Here is a 21,938-nt window from a genome sequence, read left to right as displayed (position 1 = left end):
CTTCAGTGGATGTTTCCTTGCTTGGCTCCACTTGCCTGTGTCTTTCTTTGCTTGGCTTGCCTGACTCTCTTTCCTTCTGTTCCTGGCTCTGTTCACTTGGTTTTCTCTCTCATAGTTTGCCTTCTTTGATTTCTTCCTGGTCTGGCCTGATTATGACTGGCCTGACAAAGTGTGGCTTGGCAAAGCCACCTCTTGAAATCACCACAGTAGTATGCTGACCCTGTCTGAGCCTGCAGCCTTTTATAACCTCAGTGCAGACAGAGAAAACATACTTTCTGATTGGTTGTCTGAGAACCAATGGGCAGCTACTTCATTTGTTACCCAAGCCAGAGGGGATATGTCATCCTTTTATGACATCATTCCCATTGATTCACCGTTTGTGTTGGCTTTTTAGTCAGTGATATCTGCTATTAGCAAAACTCATCCTGTAACGGCATGAAATAGGCTTTGGTTACATTTTGAAAATTAGATGCCTTAAATTAGGCACCTAAATAACTTATAAGTGGCCTGATTTGAAGAGGAGCTGAGCACCCACAGCTCCTGTTGATTTCACTAGGGGTTTTGAGTGCTCAGCACCTATGGAAATCAGGTCACTTTTAGTTAGTTGCTTAAAAGTGGGTTTAGGGGCTGAAATTCAGGCATCCTAAAGTTTGAAAATATTGGCCAGTTTCTCTGGAGCCCTTAACTTGGAGATGCTTCCCGTCTCTTAGAGAACCCTCATGGCACCCAAGCCCATGGTAAGGGTTCTTTGCCATTCCAGAAACCCAAGTGTTCACCATTTGTCATTCTCAGGTTTGATTAGCCGCTTCTCTTGTTCGTGAGCTATTTTCTGAGACCGGTTTAAAAACAGCATCTAGAGAGAACCCCTCACATCAGGCCAAATCCATTGTGTGATGTTGCACTCTATATGATTTTATGAAAATACATTATATTTAACTCATTAGCATAACTGGAATATGCTTCATGCAAAAGGTCTCCTGTAAGGTATCATTACAAAGCTTATAATCTACTGAGTGTGGTCATCCTAGTTGTATAAATGTACCACTCATGTATCTGAAACTAGAAATATGAAATATAACTCTGAGGGCCTATTGTAATTATGCAAAGTGTGGGCCATTAATGGTGGTTTGGAATCTTGATGACTCCCATTAACCAGGACAATCGTCTGCGGATGGCTCTCTTTTACTTGTAAGTCTCCCTGTATACCTGTGTGCTGGCAAGTGGGTAATGTTTTCCCTTGAAAAAGGTGATCAAAGTTTATGTGAACCCCTCCAGGTATGTAATCATTTCAGAAAGCCTGATTCTAGTATCACTTATACTGTATAAATCTGATATTACTCTAAACGAGTCAATGGTTTTATAATGGGGTAACTAAAAAATAACAAAACAAAACAAAACAAAAAGAAAAACCAGGCCCATAGGCTTTATCCTTCATGTGTAATGGATTAAATTTTTCTGTCATGAGTTTGTTCTTTTTTCTGTTTTCACAAAACATGCAATACACATCAACTTCACTATGGGAAAAATGTTCCTAATCTTCAATCTATTGGGGAAATGCCTGAAAAAAACACAGAAATCACCTCCCAGAATCTACACGATTTAGACATTTATGCTCCAATACGTCTGTTGGTCTATAAGGTGCCACAGGACTCTTTGTCGCTTTTTACAGATCCAGACTAACACGGCTACCCCTCCGATACTTGACACCATTTAGACAATTTCTGATGTAAATTTCTGAATGAAATGATTGAGTTCTATCTTTCTAGGCTTTTATACCATATTATCAATGCAGCTACCTGACCAACTGAATGATCCCTTAAAATTGTAGGATAGTAAAAGAGGAAATTAATTCACAAAAGAAGACCAGGCATTTTAACTGCTTTTATTAGACCATACTGATGCATTTGAAAAGAGCCTTGCAATCAAGTTAATGTCTTTTCTCCCAAATCTGGGGTGGCAGTCTCCCCTTTGCTCTGCTCTCACTTAAGAGGGACAGGAGCAGGGGCAATCCTTCTCTTGATGGCTCTCCTGCCATTCCTCTTCTTGGAAGGTAAAACCACAGGCTGATTTAAGTGCAGGACTCCGCCCTGAGAGATGGTGACACCTCCCAGCAGTTTCTTGAGCTCTGAGTCGCTGTGAATGGCCAGCTGCAAGTGCCGTGGGGAAATCCGACGCTTCTTGCTGCGTGCAGCGACTTCCCCAGCAATATCCACAATCTCATGAGTCACTTATTGAAGCACCGCGGCCATATATACTGGGGCTCCAGCTCCAATACGGTCTGCAAATTGTCCTTTGCGGAGCAATCTGTCTATGCGACTGACAGAGAACTGCAGCCCAGCCCGGGAAGAACGGGTGATTTTGGCCTTAGGGTCTTTTGCGGTTGAGGTCTCACCAGAGTGCTCAGACTCAGACTCAGACTCAGTCTCGGACATGTTGCAGACTTCTAGTGTTCCAGCAACACTTGGCTTGACTTTCTTGGCTTTCTTTTGTTTTCTCTGCTTGGTTTACCTGAGTCTTTACTCAGGAATTGGCCTGCCTAGCTTTTTTCTTGACTTGCTTGGCTTCAGTGGATGTTTCCTTGCTTGGCTCCACTTGCCTGTGTCTTTCTTTGCTTGGCTTGCCTGACTCTCTTTCCTTCTGTTCCTGGCTCTGTTCACTTGGTTTTCTCTCTCATAGTTTGCCTTCTTTGATTTCTTCCTGGTCTGGCCTGATTATGACTGGCCTGACAAAGTGTGGCTTGGCAAAGCCACCTCTTGAAATCACCACAGTAGTATGCTGACCCTGTCTGAGCCTGCAGCCTTTTATAACCTCAGTGCAGACAGAGAAAACATACTTTCTGATTGGTTGTCTGAGAACCAATGGGCAGCTACTTCATTTGTTACCCAAGCCAGAGGGGATATGTCATCCTTTTATGACATCATTCCCATTGATTCACCGTTTGTGTTGGCTTTTTAGTCAGTGATATCTGCTATTAGCAAAACTCATCCTGTAACGGCATGAAATAGGCTTTGGTTACATTTTGAAAATTAGATGCCTTAAATTAGGCACCTAAATAACTTATAAGTGGCCTGATTTGAAGAGGAGCTGAGCACCCACAGCTCCTGTTGATTTCACTAGGGGTTTTGAGTGCTCAGCACCTATGGAAATCAGGTCACTTTTAGTTAGTTGCTTAAAAGTGGGTTTAGGGGCTGAAATTCAGGCATCCTAAAGTTTGAAAATATTGGCCAGTTTCTCTGGAGCCCTTAACTTGGAGATGCTTCCCGTCTCTTAGAGAACCCTCATGGCACCCAAGCCCATGGTAAGGGTTCTTTGCCATTCCAGAAACCCAAGTGTTCACCATTTGTCATTCTCAGGTTTGATTAGCCGCTTCTCTTGTTCGTGAGCTATTTTCTGAGACCGGTTTAAAAACAGCATCTAGAGAGAACCCCTCACATCAGGCCAAATCCATTGTGTGATGTTGCACTCTATATGATTTTATGAAAATACATTATATTTAACTCATTAGCATAACTGGAATATGCTTCATGCAAAAGGTCTCTTGTAAGGTATCATTACAAAGCTTATAATCTACTGAGTGTGGTCATCCTAGTTGTATAAATGTACCACTCATGTATCTGAAACTAGAAATATGAAATATAACTCTGAGGGCCTATTGTAATTATGCAAAGTGTGGGCCATTAATGGTGGTTTGGAATCTTGATGACTCCCATTAACCAGGACAATCGTCTGCGGATGGCTCTCTTTTACTTGTAAGTCTCCCTGTATACCTGTGTGCTGGCAAGTGGGTAATGTTTTCCCTTGAAAAAGGTGATCAAAGTTTATGTGAACCCCTCCAGGTATGTAATCATTTCAGAAAGCCTGATTCTAGTATCACTTATACTGTATAAATCTGATATTACTCTAAACGAGTCAATGGTTTTATAATGGGGTAACTAAAAAATAACAAAACAAAACAAAAAGAAAAACCAGGCCCATAGGCTTTATCCTTCATGTGTAATGGATTAAATTTTTCTGTCATGAGTTTGTTCTTTTTTCTGTTTTCACAAAACATGCAATACACATCAACTTCACTATGGGAAAAATGTTCCTAATCTTCAATCTATTGGGGAAATGCCTGAAAAAAACACAGAAATCACCTCCCAGAATCTACACGATTTAGACATTTATGCTCCAATACGTCTGTTGGTCTATAAGGTGCCACAGGACTCTTTGTCGCTTTTTACAGATCCAGACTAACACGGCTACCCCTCTGATACTTGACACCATTTAGACAATTTCTGATGTAAATTTCTGAATGAAATGATTGAGTTCTATCTTTCTAGGCTTTTATACCATATTATCAATGCAGCTACCTGACCAACTGAATGATCCCTTAAAATTGTAGGATAGTAAAAGAGGAAATTAATTCACAAAAGAAGACCAGGCATTTTAACTGCTTTTATTAGACCATACTGATGCATTTGAAAAGAGCCTTGCAATCAAGTTAATGTCTTTTCTCCCAAATCTGGGGTGGCAGTCTCCCCTTTGCTCTGCTCTCACTTAAGAGGGACAGGAGCAGGGGCAATCCTTCTCTTGATGGCTCTCCTGCCATTCCTCTTCTTGGAAGGTAAAACCACAGGCTGATTTAAGTGCAGGACTCCGCCCTGAGAGATGGTGACACCTCCCAGCAGTTTCTTGAGCTCTGAGTCGCTGTGAATGGCCAGCTGCAAGTGCCGTGGGGAAATCCGACGCTTCTTGCTGCGTGCAGCGACTTCCCCAGCAATATCCACAATCTCATGAGTCACTTATTGAAGCACCGCGGCCATATATACTGGGGCTCCAGCTCCAATACGGTCTGCAAATTGTCCTTTGCGGAGCAATCTGTCTATGCGACTGACAGAGAACTGCAGCCCAGCCCGGGAAGAACGGGTGATTTTGGCCTTAGGGTCTTTTGCGGTTGAGGTCTCACCAGAGTGCTCAGACTCAGACTCAGACTCAGTCTCGGACATGTTGCAGACTTCTAGTGTTCCAGCAACACTTGGCTTGACTTTCTTGGCTTTCTTTTGTTTTCTCTGCTTGGTTTACCTGAGTCTTTACTCAGGAATTGGCCTGCCTAGCTTTTTTCTTGACTTGCTTGGCTTCAGTGGATGTTTCCTTGCTTGGCTCCACTTGCCTGTGTCTTTCTTTGCTTGGCTTGCCTGACTCTCTTTCCTTCTGTTCCTGGCTCTGTTCACTTGGTTTTCTCTCTCATAGTTTGCCTTCTTTGATTTCTTCCTGGTCTGGCCTGATTATGACTGGCCTGACAAAGTGTGGCTTGGCAAAGCCACCTCTTGAAATCACCACAGTAGTATGCTGACCCTGTCTGAGCCTGCAGCCTTTTATAACCTCAGTGCAGACAGAGAAAACATACTTTCTGATTGGTTGTCTGAGAACCAATGGGCAGCTACTTCATTTGTTACCCAAGCCAGAGGGGATATGTCATCCTTTTATGACATCATTCCCATTGATTCACCGTTTGTGTTGGCTTTTTAGTCAGTGATATCTGCTATTAGCAAAACTCATCCTGTAACGGCATGAAATAGGCTTTGGTTACATTTTGAAAATTAGATGCCTTAAATTAGGCACCTAAATAACTTATAAGTGGCCTGATTTGAAGAGGAGCTGAGCACCCACAGCTCCTGTTGATTTCACTAGGGGTTTTGAGTGCTCAGCACCTATGGAAATCAGGTCACTTTTAGTTAGTTGCTTAAAAGTGGGTTTAGGGGCTGAAATTCAGGCATCCTAAAGTTTGAAAATATTGGCCAGTTTCTCTGGAGCCCTTAACTTGGAGATGCTTCCCGTCTCTTAGAGAACCCTCATGGCACCCAAGCCCATGGTAAGGGTTCTTTGCCATTCCAGAAACCCAAGTGTTCACCATTTGTCATTCTCAGGTTTGATTAGCCGCTTCTCTTGTTCGTGAGCTATTTTCTGAGACCGGTTTAAAAACAGCATCTAGAGAGAACCCCTCACATCAGGCCAAATCCATTGTGTGATGTTGCACTCTATATGATTTTATGAAAATACATTATATTTAACTCATTAGCATAACTGGAATATGCTTCATGCAAAAGGTCTCTTGTAAGGTATCATTACAAAGCTTATAATCTACTGAGTGTGGTCATCCTAGTTGTATAAATGTACCACTCATGTATCTGAAACTAGAAATATGAAATATAACTCTGAGGGCCTATTGTAATTATGCAAAGTGTGGGCCATTAATGGTGGTTTGGAATCTTGATGACTCCCATTAACCAGGACAATCGTCTGCGGATGGCTCTCTTTTACTTGTAAGTCTCCCTGTATACCTGTGTGCTGGCAAGTGGGTAATGTTTTCCCTTGAAAAAGGTGATCAAAGTTTATGTGAACCCCTCCAGGTATGTAATCATTTCAGAAAGCCTGATTCTAGTATCACTTATACTGTATAAATCTGATATTACTCTAAACGAGTCAATGGTTTTATAATGGGGTAACTAAAAAATAACAAAACAAAACAAAAAGAAAAACCAGGCCCATAGGCTTTATCCTTCATGTGTAATGGATTAAATTTTTCTGTCATGAGTTTGTTCTTTTTTCTGTTTTCACAAAACATGCAATACACATCAACTTCACTATGGGAAAAATGTTCCTAATCTTCAATCTATTGGGGAAATGCCTGAAAAAAACACAGAAATCACCTCCCAGAATCTACACGATTTAGACATTTATGCTCCAATACGTCTGTTGGTCTATAAGGTGCCACAGGACTCTTTGTCGCTTTTTACAGATCCAGACTAACACGGCTACCCCTCTGATACTTGACACCATTTAGACAATTTCTGATGTAAATTTCTGAATGAAATGATTGAGTTCTATCTTTCTAGGCTTTTATACCATATTATCAATGCAGCTACCTGACCAACTGAATGATCCCTTAAAATTGTAGGATAGTAAAAGAGGAAATTAATTCACAAAAGAAGACCAGGCATTTTAACTGCTTTTATTAGACCATACTGATGCATTTGAAAAGAGCCTTGCAATCAAGTTAATGTCTTTTCTCCCAAATCTGGGGTGGCAGTCTCCCCTTTGCTCTGCTCTCACTTAAGAGGGACAGGAGCAGGGGCAATCCTTCTCTTGATGGCTCTCCTGCCATTCCTCTTCTTGGAAGGTAAAACCACAGGCTGATTTAAGTGCAGGACTCCGCCCTGAGAGATGGTGACACCTCCCAGCAGTTTCTTGAGCTCTGAGTCGCTGTGAATGGCCAGCTGCAAGTGCCGTGGGGAAATCCGACGCTTCTTGCTGCGTGCAGCGACTTCCCCAGCAATATCCACAATCTCATGAGTCACTTATTGAAGCACCGCGGCCATATATACTGGGGCTCCAGCTCCAATACGGTCTGCAAATTGTCCTTTGCGGAGCAATCTGTCTATGCGACTGACAGAGAACTGCAGCCCAGCCCGGGAAGAACGGGTGATTTTGGCCTTAGGGTCTTTTGCGGTTGAGGTCTCACCAGAGTGCTCAGACTCAGACTCAGACTCAGTCTCGGACATGTTGCAGACTTCTAGTGTTCCAGCAACACTTGGCTTGACTTTCTTGGCTTTCTTTTGTTTTCTCTGCTTGGTTTACCTGAGTCTTTACTCAGGAATTGGCCTGCCTAGCTTTTTTCTTGACTTGCTTGGCTTCAGTGGATGTTTCCTTGCTTGGCTCCACTTGCCTGTGTCTTTCTTTGCTTGGCTTGCCTGACTCTCTTTCCTTCTGTTCCTGGCTCTGTTCACTTGGTTTTCTCTCTCATAGTTTGCCTTCTTTGATTTCTTCCTGGTCTGGCCTGATTATGACTGGCCTGACAAAGTGTGGCTTGGCAAAGCCACCTCTTGAAATCACCACAGTAGTATGCTGACCCTGTCTGAGCCTGCAGCCTTTTATAACCTCAGTGCAGACAGAGAAAACATACTTTCTGATTGGTTGTCTGAGAACCAATGGGCAGCTACTTCATTTGTTACCCAAGCCAGAGGGGATATGTCATCCTTTTATGACATCATTCCCATTGATTCACCGTTTGTGTTGGCTTTTTAGTCAGTGATATCTGCTATTAGCAAAACTCATCCTGTAACGGCATGAAATAGGCTTTGGTTACATTTTGAAAATTAGATGCCTTAAATTAGGCACCTAAATAACTTATAAGTGGCCTGATTTGAAGAGGAGCTGAGCACCCACAGCTCCTGTTGATTTCACTAGGGGTTTTGAGTGCTCAGCACCTATGGAAATCAGGTCACTTTTAGTTAGTTGCTTAAAAGTGGGTTTAGGGGCTGAAATTCAGGCATCCTAAAGTTTGAAAATATTGGCCAGTTTCTCTGGAGCCCTTAACTTGGAGATGCTTCCCGTCTCTTAGAGAACCCTCATGGCACCCAAGCCCATGGTAAGGGTTCTTTGCCATTCCAGAAACCCAAGTGTTCACCATTTGTCATTCTCAGGTTTGATTAGCCGCTTCTCTTGTTCGTGAGCTATTTTCTGAGACCGGTTTAAAAACAGCATCTAGAGAGAACCCCTCACATCAGGCCAAATCCATTGTGTGATGTTGCACTCTATATGATTTTATGAAAATACATTATATTTAACTCATTAGCATAACTGGAATATGCTTCATGCAAAAGGTCTCTTGTAAGGTATCATTACAAAGCTTATAATCTACTGAGTGTGGTCATCCTAGTTGTATAAATGTACCACTCATGTATCTGAAACTAGAAATATGAAATATAACTCTGAGGGCCTATTGTAATTATGCAAAGTGTGGGCCATTAATGGTGGTTTGGAATCTTGATGACTCCCATTAACCAGGACAATCGTCTGCGGATGGCTCTCTTTTACTTGTAAGTCTCCCTGTATACCTGTGTGCTGGCAAGTGGGTAATGTTTTCCCTTGAAAAAGGTGATCAAAGTTTATGTGAACCCCTCCAGGTATGTAATCATTTCAGAAAGCCTGATTCTAGTATCACTTATACTGTATAAATCTGATATTACTCTAAACGAGTCAATGGTTTTATAATGGGGTAACTAAAAAATAACAAAACAAAACAAAAAGAAAAACCAGGCCCATAGGCTTTATCCTTCATGTGTAATGGATTAAATTTTTCTGTCATGAGTTTGTTCTTTTTTCTGTTTTCACAAAACATGCAATACACATCAACTTCACTATGGGAAAAATGTTCCTAATCTTCAATCTATTGGGGAAATGCCTGAAAAAAACACAGAAATCACCTCCCAGAATCTACACGATTTAGACATTTATGCTCCAATACGTCTGTTGGTCTATAAGGTGCCACAGGACTCTTTGTCGCTTTTTACAGATCCAGACTAACACGGCTACCCCTCTGATACTTGACACCATTTAGACAATTTCTGATGTAAATTTCTGAATGAAATGATTGAGTTCTATCTTTCTAGGCTTTTATACCATATTATCAATGCAGCTACCTGACCAACTGAATGATCCCTTAAAATTGTAGGATAGTAAAAGAGGAAATTAATTCACAAAAGAAGACCAGGCATTTTAACTGCTTTTATTAGACCATACTGATGCATTTGAAAAGAGCCTTGCAATCAAGTTAATGTCTTTTCTCCCAAATCTGGGGTGGCAGTCTCCCCTTTGCTCTGCTCTCACTTAAGAGGGACAGGAGCAGGGGCAATCCTTCTCTTGATGGCTCTCCTGCCATTCCTCTTCTTGGAAGGTAAAACCACAGGCTGATTTAAGTGCAGGACTCCGCCCTGAGAGATGGTGACACCTCCCAGCAGTTTCTTGAGCTCTGAGTCGCTGTGAATGGCCAGCTGCAAGTGCCGTGGGGAAATCCGACGCTTCTTGCTGCGTGCAGCGACTTCCCCAGCAATATCCACAATCTCATGAGTCACTTATTGAAGCACCGCGGCCATATATACTGGGGCTCCAGCTCCAATACGGTCTGCAAATTGTCCTTTGCGGAGCAATCTGTCTATGCGACTGACAGAGAACTGCAGCCCAGCCCGGGAAGAACGGGTGATTTTGGCCTTAGGGTCTTTTGCGGTTGAGGTCTCACCAGAGTGCTCAGACTCAGACTCAGTCTCGGACATGTTGCAGACTTCTAGTGTTCCAGCAACACTTGGCTTGACTTTCTTGGCTTTCTTTTGTTTTCTCTGCTTGGTTTACCTGAGTCTTTACTCAGGAATTGGCCTGCCTAGCTTTTTTCTTGACTTGCTTGGCTTCAGTGGATGTTTCCTTGCTTGGCTCCACTTGCCTGTGTCTTTCTTTGCTTGGCTTGCCTGACTCTCTTTCCTTCTGTTCCTGGCTCTGTTCACTTGGTTTTCTCTCTCATAGTTTGCCTTCTTTGATTTCTTCCTGGTCTGGCCTGATTATGACTGGCCTGACAAAGTGTGGCTTGGCAAAGCCACCTCTTGAAATCACCACAGTAGTATGCTGACCCTGTCTGAGCCTGCAGCCTTTTATAACCTCAGTGCAGACAGAGAAAACATACTTTCTGATTGGTTGTCTGAGAACCAATGGGCAGCTACTTCATTTGTTACCCAAGCCAGAGGGGATATGTCATCCTTTTATGACATCATTCCCATTGATTCACCGTTTGTGTTGGCTTTTTAGTCAGTGATATCTGCTATTAGCAAAACTCATCCTGTAACGGCATGAAATAGGCTTTGGTTACATTTTGAAAATTAGATGCCTTAAATTAGGCACCTAAATAACTTATAAGTGGCCTGATTTGAAGAGGAGCTGAGCACCCACAGCTCCTGTTGATTTCACTAGGGGTTTTGAGTGCTCAGCACCTATGGAAATCAGGTCACTTTTAGTTAGTTGCTTAAAAGTGGGTTTAGGGGCTGAAATTCAGGCATCCTAAAGTTTGAAAATATTGGCCAGTTTCTCTGGAGCCCTTAACTTGGAGATGCTTCCCGTCTCTTAGAGAACCCTCATGGCACCCAAGCCCATGGTAAGGGTTCTTTGCCATTCCAGAAACCCAAGTGTTCACCATTTGTCATTCTCAGGTTTGATTAGCCGCTTCTCTTGTTCGTGAGCTATTTTCTGAGACCGGTTTAAAAACAGCATCTAGAGAGAACCCCTCACATCAGGCCAAATCCATTGTGTGATGTTGCACTCTATATGATTTTATGAAAATACATTATATTTAACTCATTAGCATAACTGGAATATGCTTCATGCAAAAGGTCTCTTGTAAGGTATCATTACAAAGCTTATAATCTACTGAGTGTGGTCATCCTAGTTGTATAAATGTACCACTCATGTATCTGAAACTAGAAATATGAAATATAACTCTGAGGGCCTATTGTAATTATGCAAAGTGTGGGCCATTAATGGTGGTTTGGAATCTTGATGACTCCCATTAACCAGGACAATCGTCTGCGGATGGCTCTCTTTTACTTGTAAGTCTCCCTGTATACCTGTGTGCTGGCAAGTGGGTAATGTTTTCCCTTGAAAAAGGTGATCAAAGTTTATGTGAACCCCTCCAGGTATGTAATCATTTCAGAAAGCCTGATTCTAGTATCACTTATACTGTATAAATCTGATATTACTCTAAACGAGTCAATGGTTTTATAATGGGGTAACTAAAAAATAACAAAACAAAACAAAAAGAAAAACCAGGCCCATAGGCTTTATCCTTCATGTGTAATGGATTAAATTTTTCTGTCATGAGTTTGTTCTTTTTTCTGTTTTCACAAAACATGCAATACACATCAACTTCACTATGGGAAAAATGTTCCTAATCTTCAATCTATTGGGGAAATGCCTGAAAAAAACACAGAAATCACCTCCCAGAATCTACACGATTTAGACATTTATGCTCCAATACGTCTGTTGGTCTATAAGGTGCCACAGGACTCTTTGTCGCTTTTTACAGATCCAGACTAACACGGCTACCCCTCTGATACTTGACACCATTTAGACAATTTCTGATGTAAATTTCTGAATGAAATGATTGAGTTCTATCTTTCTAGGCTTTTATACCATATTATCAATGCAGCTACCTGACCAACTGAATGATCCCTTAAAATTGTAGGATAGTAAAAGAGGAAATTAATTCACAAAAGAAGACCAGGCATTTTAACTGCTTTTATTAGACCATACTGATGCATTTGAAAAGAGCCTTGCAATCAAGTTAATGTCTTTTCTCCCAAATCTGGGGTGGCAGTCTCCCCTTTGCTCTGCTCTCACTTAAGAGGGACAGGAGCAGGGGCAATCCTTCTCTTGATGGCTCTCCTGCCATTCCTCTTCTTGGAAGGTAAAACCACAGGCTGATTTAAGTGCAGGACTCCGCCCTGAGAGATGGTGACACCTCCCAGCAGTTTCTTGAGCTCTGAGTCGCTGTGAATGGCCAGCTGCAAGTGCCGTGGGGAAATCCGACGCTTCTTGCTGCGTGCAGCGACTTCCCCAGCAATATCCACAATCTCATGAGTCACTTATTGAAGCACCGCGGCCATATATACTGGGGCTCCAGCTCCAATACGGTCTGCAAATTGTCCTTTGCGGAGCAATCTGTCTATGCGACTGACAGAGAACTGCAGCCCAGCCCGGGAAGAACGGGTGATTTTGGCCTTAGGGTCTTTTGCGGTTGAGGTCTCACCAGAGTGCTCAGACTCAGACTCAGTCTCGGACATGTTGCAGACTTCTAGTGTTCCAGCAACACTTGGCTTGACTTTCTTGGCTTTCTTTTGTTTTCTCTGCTTGGTTTACCTGAGTCTTTACTCAGGAATTGGCCTGCCTAGCTTTTTTCTTGACTTGCTTGGCTTCAGTGGATGTTTCCTTGCTTGGCTCCACTTGCCTGTGTCTTTCTTTGCTTGGCTTGCCTGACTCTCTTTCCTTCTGTTCCTGGCTCTGTTCACTTGGTTTTCTCTCTCATAGTTTGCCTTCTTTGATTTCTTCCTGGTCTGGCCTGATTATGACTGGCCTGACAAAGTGTGGCTTGGCAAAGCCACCTCTTGAAATCACCACAGTAGTATGCTGACCCTGTCTGAGCCTGCAGCCTTTTATAACCTCAGTGCAGACAGAGAAAACATACTTTCTGATTGGTTGTCTGAGAACCAATGGGCAGCTACTTCATTTGTTACCCAAGCCAGAGGGGATATGTCATCCTTTTATGACATCATTCCCATTGATTCACCGTTTGTGTTGGCTTTTTAGTCAGTGATATCTGCTATTAGCAAAACTCATCCTGTAACGGCATGAAATAGGCTTTGGTTACATTTTGAAAATTAGATGCCTTAAATTAGGCACCTAAATAACTTATAAGTGGCCTGATTTGAAGAGGAGCTGAGCACCCACAGCTCCTGTTGATTTCACTAGGGGTTTTGAGTGCTCAGCACCTATGGAAATCAGGTCACTTTTAGTTAGTTGCTTAAAAGTGGGTTTAGGGGCTGAAATTCAGGCATCCTAAAGTTTGAAAATATTGGCCAGTTTCTCTGGAGCCCTTAACTTGGAGATGCTTCCCGTCTCTTAGAGAACCCTCATGGCACCCAAGCCCATGGTAAGGGTTCTTTGCCATTCCAGAAACCCAAGTGTTCACCATTTGTCATTCTCAGGTTTGATTAGCCGCTTCTCTTGTTCGTGAGCTATTTTCTGAGACCGGTTTAAAAACAGCATCTAGAGAGAACCCCTCACATCAGGCCAAATCCATTGTGTGATGTTGCACTCTATATGATTTTATGAAAATACATTATATTTAACTCATTAGCATAACTGGAATATGCTTCATGCAAAAGGTCTCTTGTAAGGTATCATTACAAAGCTTATAATCTACTGAGTGTGGTCATCCTAGTTGTATAAATGTACCACTCATGTATCTGAAACTAGAAATATGAAATATAACTCTGAGGGCCTATTGTAATTATGCAAAGTGTGGGCCATTAATGGTGGTTTGGAATCTTGATGACTCCCATTAACCAGGACAATCGTCTGCGGATGGCTCTCTTTTACTTGTAAGTCTCCCTGTATACCTGTGTGCTGGCAAGTGGGTAATGTTTTCCCTTGAAAAAGGTGATCAAAGTTTATGTGAACCCCTCCAGGTATGTAATCATTTCAGAAAGCCTGATTCTAGTATCACTTATACTGTATAAATCTGATATTACTCTAAACGAGTCAATGGTTTTATAATGGGGTAACTAAAAAATAACAAAACAAAACAAAAAGAAAAACCAGGCCCATAGGCTTTATCCTTCATGTGTAATGGATTAAATTTTTCTGTCATGAGTTTGTTCTTTTTTCTGTTTTCACAAAACATGCAATACACATCAACTTCACTATGGGAAAAATGTTCCTAATCTTCAATCTATTGGGGAAATGCCTGAAAAAAACACAGAAATCACCTCCCAGAATCTACACGATTTAGACATTTATGCTCCAATACGTCTGTTGGTCTATAAGGTGCCACAGGACTCTTTGTCGCTTTTTACAGATCCAGACTAACACGGCTACCCCTCTGATACTTGACACCATTTAGACAATTTCTGATGTAAATTTCTGAATGAAATGATTGAGTTCTATCTTTCTAGGCTTTTATACCATATTATCAATGCAGCTACCTGACCAACTGAATGATCCCTTAAAATTGTAGGATAGTAAAAGAGGAAATTAATTCACAAAAGAAGACCAGGCATTTTAACTGCTTTTATTAGACCATACTGATGCATTTGAAAAGAGCCTTGCAATCAAGTTAATGTCTTTTCTCCCAAATCTGGGGTGGCAGTCTCCCCTTTGCTCTGCTCTCACTTAAGAGGGACAGGAGCAGGGGCAATCCTTCTCTTGATGGCTCTCCTGCCATTCCTCTTCTTGGAAGGTAAAACCACAGGCTGATTTAAGTGCAGGACTCCGCCCTGAGAGATGGTGACACCTCCCAGCAGTTTCTTGAGCTCTGAGTCGCTGTGAATGGCCAGCTGCAAGTGCCGTGGGGAAATCCGACGCTTCTTGCTGCGTGCAGCGACTTCCCCAGCAATATCCACAATCTCATGAGTCACTTATTGAAGCACCGCGGCCATATATACTGGGGCTCCAGCTCCAATACGGTCTGCAAATTGTCCTTTGCGGAGCAATCTGTCTATGCGACTGACAGAGAACTGCAGCCCAGCCCGGGAAGAACGGGTGATTTTGGCCTTAGGGTCTTTTGCGGTTGAGGTCTCACCAGAGTGCTCAGACTCAGACTCAGTCTCGGACATGTTGCAGACTTCTAGTGTTCCAGCAACACTTGGCTTGACTTTCTTGGCTTTCTTTTGTTTTCTCTGCTTGGTTTACCTGAGTCTTTACTCAGGAATTGGCCTGCCTAGCTTTTTTCTTGACTTGCTTGGCTTCAGTGGATGTTTCCTTGCTTGGCTCCACTTGCCTGTGTCTTTCTTTGCTTGGCTTGCCTGACTCTCTTTCCTTCTGTTCCTGGCTCTGTTCACTTGGTTTTCTCTCTCATAGTTTGCCTTCTTTGATTTCTTCCTGGTCTGGCCTGATTATGACTGGCCTGACAAAGTGTGGCTTGGCAAAGCCACCTCTTGAAATCACCACAGTAGTATGCTGACCCTGTCTGAGCCTGCAGCCTTTTATAACCTCAGTGCAGACAGAGAAAACATACTTTCTGATTGGTTGTCTGAGAACCAATGGGCAGCTACTTCATTTGTTACCCAAGCCAGAGGGGATATGTCATCCTTTTATGACATCATTCCCATTGATTCACCGTTTGTGTTGGCTTTTTAGTCAGTGATATCTGCTATTAGCAAAACTCATCCTGTAACGGCATGAAATAGGCTTTGGTTACATTTTGAAAATTAGATGCCTTAAATTAGGCACCTAAATAACTTATAAGTGGCCTGATTTGAAGAGGAGCTGAGCACCCACAGCTCCTGTTGATTTCACTAGGGGTTTTGAGTGCTCAGCACCTATGGAAATCAGGTCACTTTTAGTTAGTTGCTTAAAAGTGGGTTTAGGGGCTGAAATTCAGGCATCCTAAAGTTTGAAAATATTGGCCAGTTTCTCTGGAGCCCTTAACTTGGAGATGCTTCCCGTCTCTTAGAGAACCCTCATGGCACCCAAGCCCATGGTAAGGGTTCTTTGCCATTCCAGAAACCCAAGTGTTCACCATTTGTCATTCTCAGGTTTGATTAGCCGCTTCTCTTGTTCGTGAGCTATTTTCTGAGACCGGTTTAAAAACAGCATCTAGAGAGAACCCCTCACATCAGGCCAAATCCATTGTGTGATGTTGCACTCTATATGATTTTATGAAAATACATTATATTTAACTCATTAGCATAACTGGAATATGCTTCATGCAAAAGGTCTCTTGTAAGGTATCATTACAAAGCTTATAATCTACTGAGTGTGGTCATCCTAGTTGTATAAATGTACCACTCATGTATCTGAAACTAGAAATATGAAATATAACTCTGAGGGCCTATTGTAATTATGCAAAGTGTGGGCCATTAATGGTGGTTTGGAATCTTGATGACTCCCATTAACCAGGACAATCGTCTGCGGATGGCTCTCTTTTACTTGTAAGTCTCCCTGTATACCTGTGTGCTGGCAAGTGGGTAATGTTTTCCCTTGAAAAAGGTGATCAAAGTTTATGTGAACCCCTCCAGGTATGTAATCATTTCAGAAAGCCTGATTCTAGTATCACTTATACTGTATAAATCTGATATTACTCTAAACGAGTCAATGGTTTTATAATGGGGTAACTAAAAAATAACAAAACAAAACAAAAAGAAAAACCAGGCCCATAGGCTTTATCCTTCATGTGTAATGGATTAAATTTTTCTGTCATGAGTTTGTTCTTTTTTCTGTTTTCACAAAACATGCAATACACATCAACTTCACTATGGGAAAAATGTTCCTAATCTTCAATCTATTGGGGAAATGCCTGAAAAAAACACAGAAATCACCTCCCAGAATCTACACGATTTAGACATTTATGCTCCAATACGTCTGTTGGTCTATAAGGTGCCACAGGACTCTTTGTCGCTTTTTACAGATCCAGACTAACACGGCTACCCCTCTGATACTTGACACCATTTAGACAATTTCTGATGTAAATTTCTGAATGAAATGATTGAGTTCTATCTTTCTAGGCTTTTATACCATATTATCAATGCAGCTACCTGACCAACTGAATGATCCCTTAAAATTGTAGGATAGTAAAAGAGGAAATTAATTCACAAAAGAAGACCAGGCATTTTAACTGCTTTTATTAGACCATACTGATGCATTTGAAAAGAGCCTTGCAATCAAGTTAATGTCTTTTCTCCCAAATCTGGGGTGGCAGTCTCCCCTTTGCTCTGCTCTCACTTAAGAGGGACAGGAGCAGGGGCAATCCTTCTCTTGATGGCTCTCCTGCCATTCCTCTTCTTGGAAGGTAAAACCACAGGCTGATTTAAGTGCAGGACTCCGCCCTGAGAGATGGTGACACCTCCCAGCAGTTTCTTGAGCTCTGAGTCGCTGTGAATGGCCAGCTGCAAGTGCCGTGGGGAAATCCGACGCTTCTTGCTGCGTGCAGCGACTTCCCCAGCAATATCCACAATCTCATGAGTCACTTATTGAAGCACCGCGGCCATATATACTGGGGCTCCAGCTCCAATACGGTCTGCAAATTGTCCTTTGCGGAGCAATCTGTCTATGCGACTGACAGAGAACTGCAGCCCAGCCCGGGAAGAACGGGTGATTTTGGCCTTAGGGTCTTTTGCGGTTGAGGTCTCACCAGAGTGCTCAGACTCAGACTCAGTCTCGGACATGTTGCAGACTTCTAGTGTTCCAGCAACACTTGGCTTGACTTTCTTGGCTTTCTTTTGTTTTCTCTGCTTGGTTTACCTGAGTCTTTACTCAGGAATTGGCCTGCCTAGCTTTTTTCTTGACTTGCTTGGCTTCAGTGGATGTTTCCTTGCTTGGCTCCACTTGCCTGTGTCTTTCTTTGCTTGGCTTGCCTGACTCTCTTTCCTTCTGTTCCTGGCTCTGTTCACTTGGTTTTCTCTCTCATAGTTTGCCTTCTTTGATTTCTTCCTGGTCTGGCCTGATTATGACTGGCCTGACAAAGTGTGGCTTGGCAAAGCCACCTCTTGAAATCACCACAGTAGTATGCTGACCCTGTCTGAGCCTGCAGCCTTTTATAACCTCAGTGCAGACAGAGAAAACATACTTTCTGATTGGTTGTCTGAGAACCAATGGGCAGCTACTTCATTTGTTACCCAAGCCAGAGGGGATATGTCATCCTTTTATGACATCATTCCCATTGATTCACCGTTTGTGTTGGCTTTTTAGTCAGTGATATCTGCTATTAGCAAAACTCATCCTGTAACGGCATGAAATAGGCTTTGGTTACATTTTGAAAATTAGATGCCTTAAATTAGGCACCTAAATAACTTATAAGTGGCCTGATTTGAAGAGGAGCTGAGCACCCACAGCTCCTGTTGATTTCACTAGGGGTTTTGAGTGCTCAGCACCTATGGAAATCAGGTCACTTTTAGTTAGTTGCTTAAAAGTGGGTTTAGGGGCTGAAATTCAGGCATCCTAAAGTTTGAAAATATTGGCCAGTTTCTCTGGAGCCCTTAACTTGGAGATGCTTCCCGTCTCTTAGAGAACCCTCATGGCACCCAAGCCCATGGTAAGGGTTCTTTGCCATTCCAGAAACCCAAGTGTTCACCATTTGTCATTCTCAGGTTTGATTAGCCGCTTCTCTTGTTCGTGAGCTATTTTCTGAGACCGGTTTAAAAACAGCATCTAGAGAGAACCCCTCACATCAGGCCAAATCCATTGTGTGATGTTGCACTCTATATGATTTTATGAAAATACATTATATTTAACTCATTAGCATAACTGGAATATGCTTCATGCAAAAGGTCTCTTGTAAGGTATCATTACAAAGCTTATAATCTACTGAGTGTGGTCATCCTAGTTGTATAAATGTACCACTCATGTATCTGAAACTAGAAATATGAAATATAACTCTGAGGGCCTATTGTAATTATGCAAAGTGTGGGCCATTAATGGTGGTTTGGAATCTTGATGACTCCCATTAACCAGGACAATCGTCTGCGGATGGCTCTCTTTTACTTGTAAGTCTCCCTGTATACCTGTGTGCTGGCAAGTGGGTAATGTTTTCCCTTGAAAAAGGTGATCAAAGTTTATGTGAACCCCTCCAGGTATGTAATCATTTCAGAAAGCCTGATTCTAGTATCACTTATACTGTATAAATCTGATATTACTCTAAACGAGTCAATGGTTTTATAATGGGGTAACTAAAAAATAACAAAACAAAACAAAAAGAAAAACCAGGCCCATAGGCTTTATCCTTCATGTGTAATGGATTAAATTTTTCTGTCATGAGTTTGTTCTTTTTTCTGTTTTCACAAAACATGCAATACACATCAACTTCACTATGGGAAAAATGTTCCTAATCTTCAATCTATTGGGGAAATGCCTGAAAAAAACACAGAAATCACCTCCCAGAATCTACACGATTTAGACATTTATGCTCCAATACGTCTGTTGGTCTATAAGGTGCCACAGGACTCTTTGTCGCTTTTTACAGATCCAGACTAACACGGCTACCCCTCTGATACTTGACACCATTTAGACAATTTCTGATGTAAATTTCTGAATGAAATGATTGAGTTCTATCTTTCTAGGCTTTTATACCATATTATCAATGCAGCTACCTGACCAACTGAATGATCCCTTAAAATTGTAGGATAGTAAAAGAGGAAATTAATTCACAAAAGAAGACCAGGCATTTTAACTGCTTTTATTAGACCATACTGATGCATTTGAAAAGAGCCTTGCAATCAAGTTAATGTCTTTTCTCCCAAATCTGGGGTGGCAGTCTCCCCTTTGCTCTGCTCTCACTTAAGAGGGACAGGAGCAGGGGCAATCCTTCTCTTGATGGCTCTCCTGCCATTCCTCTTCTTGGAAGGTAAAACCACAGGCTGATTTAAGTGCAGGACTCCGCCCTGAGAGATGGTGACACCTCCCAGCAGTTTCTTGAGCTCTGAGTCGCTGTGAATGGCCAGCTGCAAGTGCCGTGGGGAAATCCGACGCTTCTTGCTGCGTGCAGCGACTTCCCCAGCCAGGGGAATGGTGGCCCCCTCCGAACATATGTCCGGGTGGGTCCCCTTACAATGCAGAAACTGGAATGCGGTATTTATTTTGTCACTTTTAGGGGCCCCCTTCCTTGCGGGGCCCCCTCCGGTCGGAGGGTACGGAGGGCGTTCGCTACGCCTCTGAGTATATATATTTCCCTCTAGATACTGGTTTGGATTTACACAATTTGTCATGTCTCAGCTGTTTATATTTTGTAAGCTTCATGTAAAACAAGAGAATTCCTTGTTTTTTTTCCTAAGTAAGATGGCCATTCATTGAACTTTACTAAAACAAAACAAGGGTTATTAGTTTTATAAACTGCTTTGTAGCACATTTGTCATAAATAGATGAGTATTAAAATGTCCAATATTCCCAATTGTTCATCCAGCATCCAAAATATTCTCGGGCACTTGCTTTGTTTTGCTCAGCGCTATATCTAACCAAGTGCCTGTCAGTTTACTGGTACTTGTCAGCTGAGACACTGAGCATGTCTAATGGATAGAGCCCCTGTAAATGAAATTTATACTTACTGATAAAACGAGTCCAAATGTCTCTGAGAGCGTGGCGCAAAAGATCAAAGATAGAAACAGGAGACTAGTCCACCTCTGCATCTGAAAGGACACCACAAACGCTCGGTGTTAGTTGCTTTGCCTTCCTGTTTGGGATCCCAGGTATGGGGGTTTAAATCGACTTAGGTTCCCGCAGGAACCTGATGCCAGAGGCCTGGTCTACACTACGACTTTAATTCGGATTTAGCTGCCTTAATTCGAATTAACGCTTGACCCGTCCACACAACGAAGCCATTTAATTCGAATTAAAGAGCCCTTTAATTCGATTTCTGTACTCCACCCCGACGAGCGGAGTAGCGCCAAAATCGAATTTGTCAATTCGAATTAGCGTTAGTGTGGCCGCAATTCGATGTTATTGGCCTCCAGGAGCTATCCCACAGTGCACCATTGTGACCGCTCTGGCCAGCAATCTGAACTCGCATGCACTGGCCAGGTGGACAGGAAAAGACCCGGGAACATTTGAATTTCATTTCCTGTTTGCACAGCGTGGAGAGCACAGGTGACCACAGAGAGCTCATCAGCACAGGTAACCATGCAGGCTGATAATCGAAAAAGAGCACCAGCATGGACCGTACAGGAGGTACTGGATTTGATCTCTATATGGGGAGAGGATTCAGTGCTAGCTGAACTGCGTTCGAAAAGACGAAATGCCAAAACTTATGAAAAAATTTCCAAGGGCATGATGGAGAGAGGCCACAATAGGGACACAGATCAGTGCCACGTGAAAGTCAAGGAGCTCAGACAAGCCTATCAAAAAGCAAAGGAGGCAAACGGTCGCTCCGGGTCAGAGCCGCGGACATGCCGCTTCTACGCTGAGCTAAATGCATTTCTAGGGGGGGCCGCCACCACTACCCCACCTCTGACTGTGGATTCCGAGCTGGGGATAATCTCATCAGGTACACCTGATGATTCCGTGGAAGGGGAAGAGGAGGAGGAGGAGGAGGACGAGCTGGCAGAGAGCACCCAGCTCTCCGTTCTCCCCAACAGCCAGGAACTGTTTCTCACCCTGACTGAAGTACCCTCCCAAGCCTCCCAAGCCAGCACCCAAGACCATGACCCCATGGAAGGGACCTCAGGTGAGTTTACCTTTTAAAATAGAAAACATGGTTTAAAAGCAAGCATTTTTAATGATTAATTTGCCCTGAGCACTTGGGATGCATTCGCAGCCAGTACAGCTACTGGAAAAGTCTGTTAACATGTCTGGAGATGGAGCGGAAATCCTCCAGGGACATCTCCATGAAGCTCTCCTGGAGGTACTCCAAAAGCCTTGCCACAAGGTTTCTG

The 21,938-nt window shown here is 42.7% G+C and overlaps 1 protein-coding gene across 1 annotated transcript in view; it reads right to left on the bottom strand.

Annotated features, from left to right (window-relative positions):
• Window positions 1–20,696, bottom strand: part of GAL (galanin and GMAP prepropeptide) — a 47,180-nt gene extending 26,484 nt beyond the window's left edge. Inside the window, exon 1 of the mRNA XM_065404364.1 lies at window positions 20,616–20,696. Within this exon, the coding sequence (XP_065260436.1) occupies window positions 20,616–20,696 (81 nt within the window). The remainder of the gene's footprint in view (window positions 1–20,615) is intronic.
• Between the last annotated feature and the right edge of the window lie 1,242 nt (window positions 20,697–21,938).

Source organism: Emys orbicularis, chromosome 4 (assembly GCF_028017835.1).
Source record: "Emys orbicularis isolate rEmyOrb1 chromosome 4, rEmyOrb1.hap1, whole genome shotgun sequence".
NCBI lineage: Eukaryota > Metazoa > Chordata > Testudines > Emydidae > Emys > Emys orbicularis.
The sequence above is the reverse complement of the archived record's forward strand: the minus strand, read 5'-3'. Positions and strand labels throughout refer to the sequence as shown.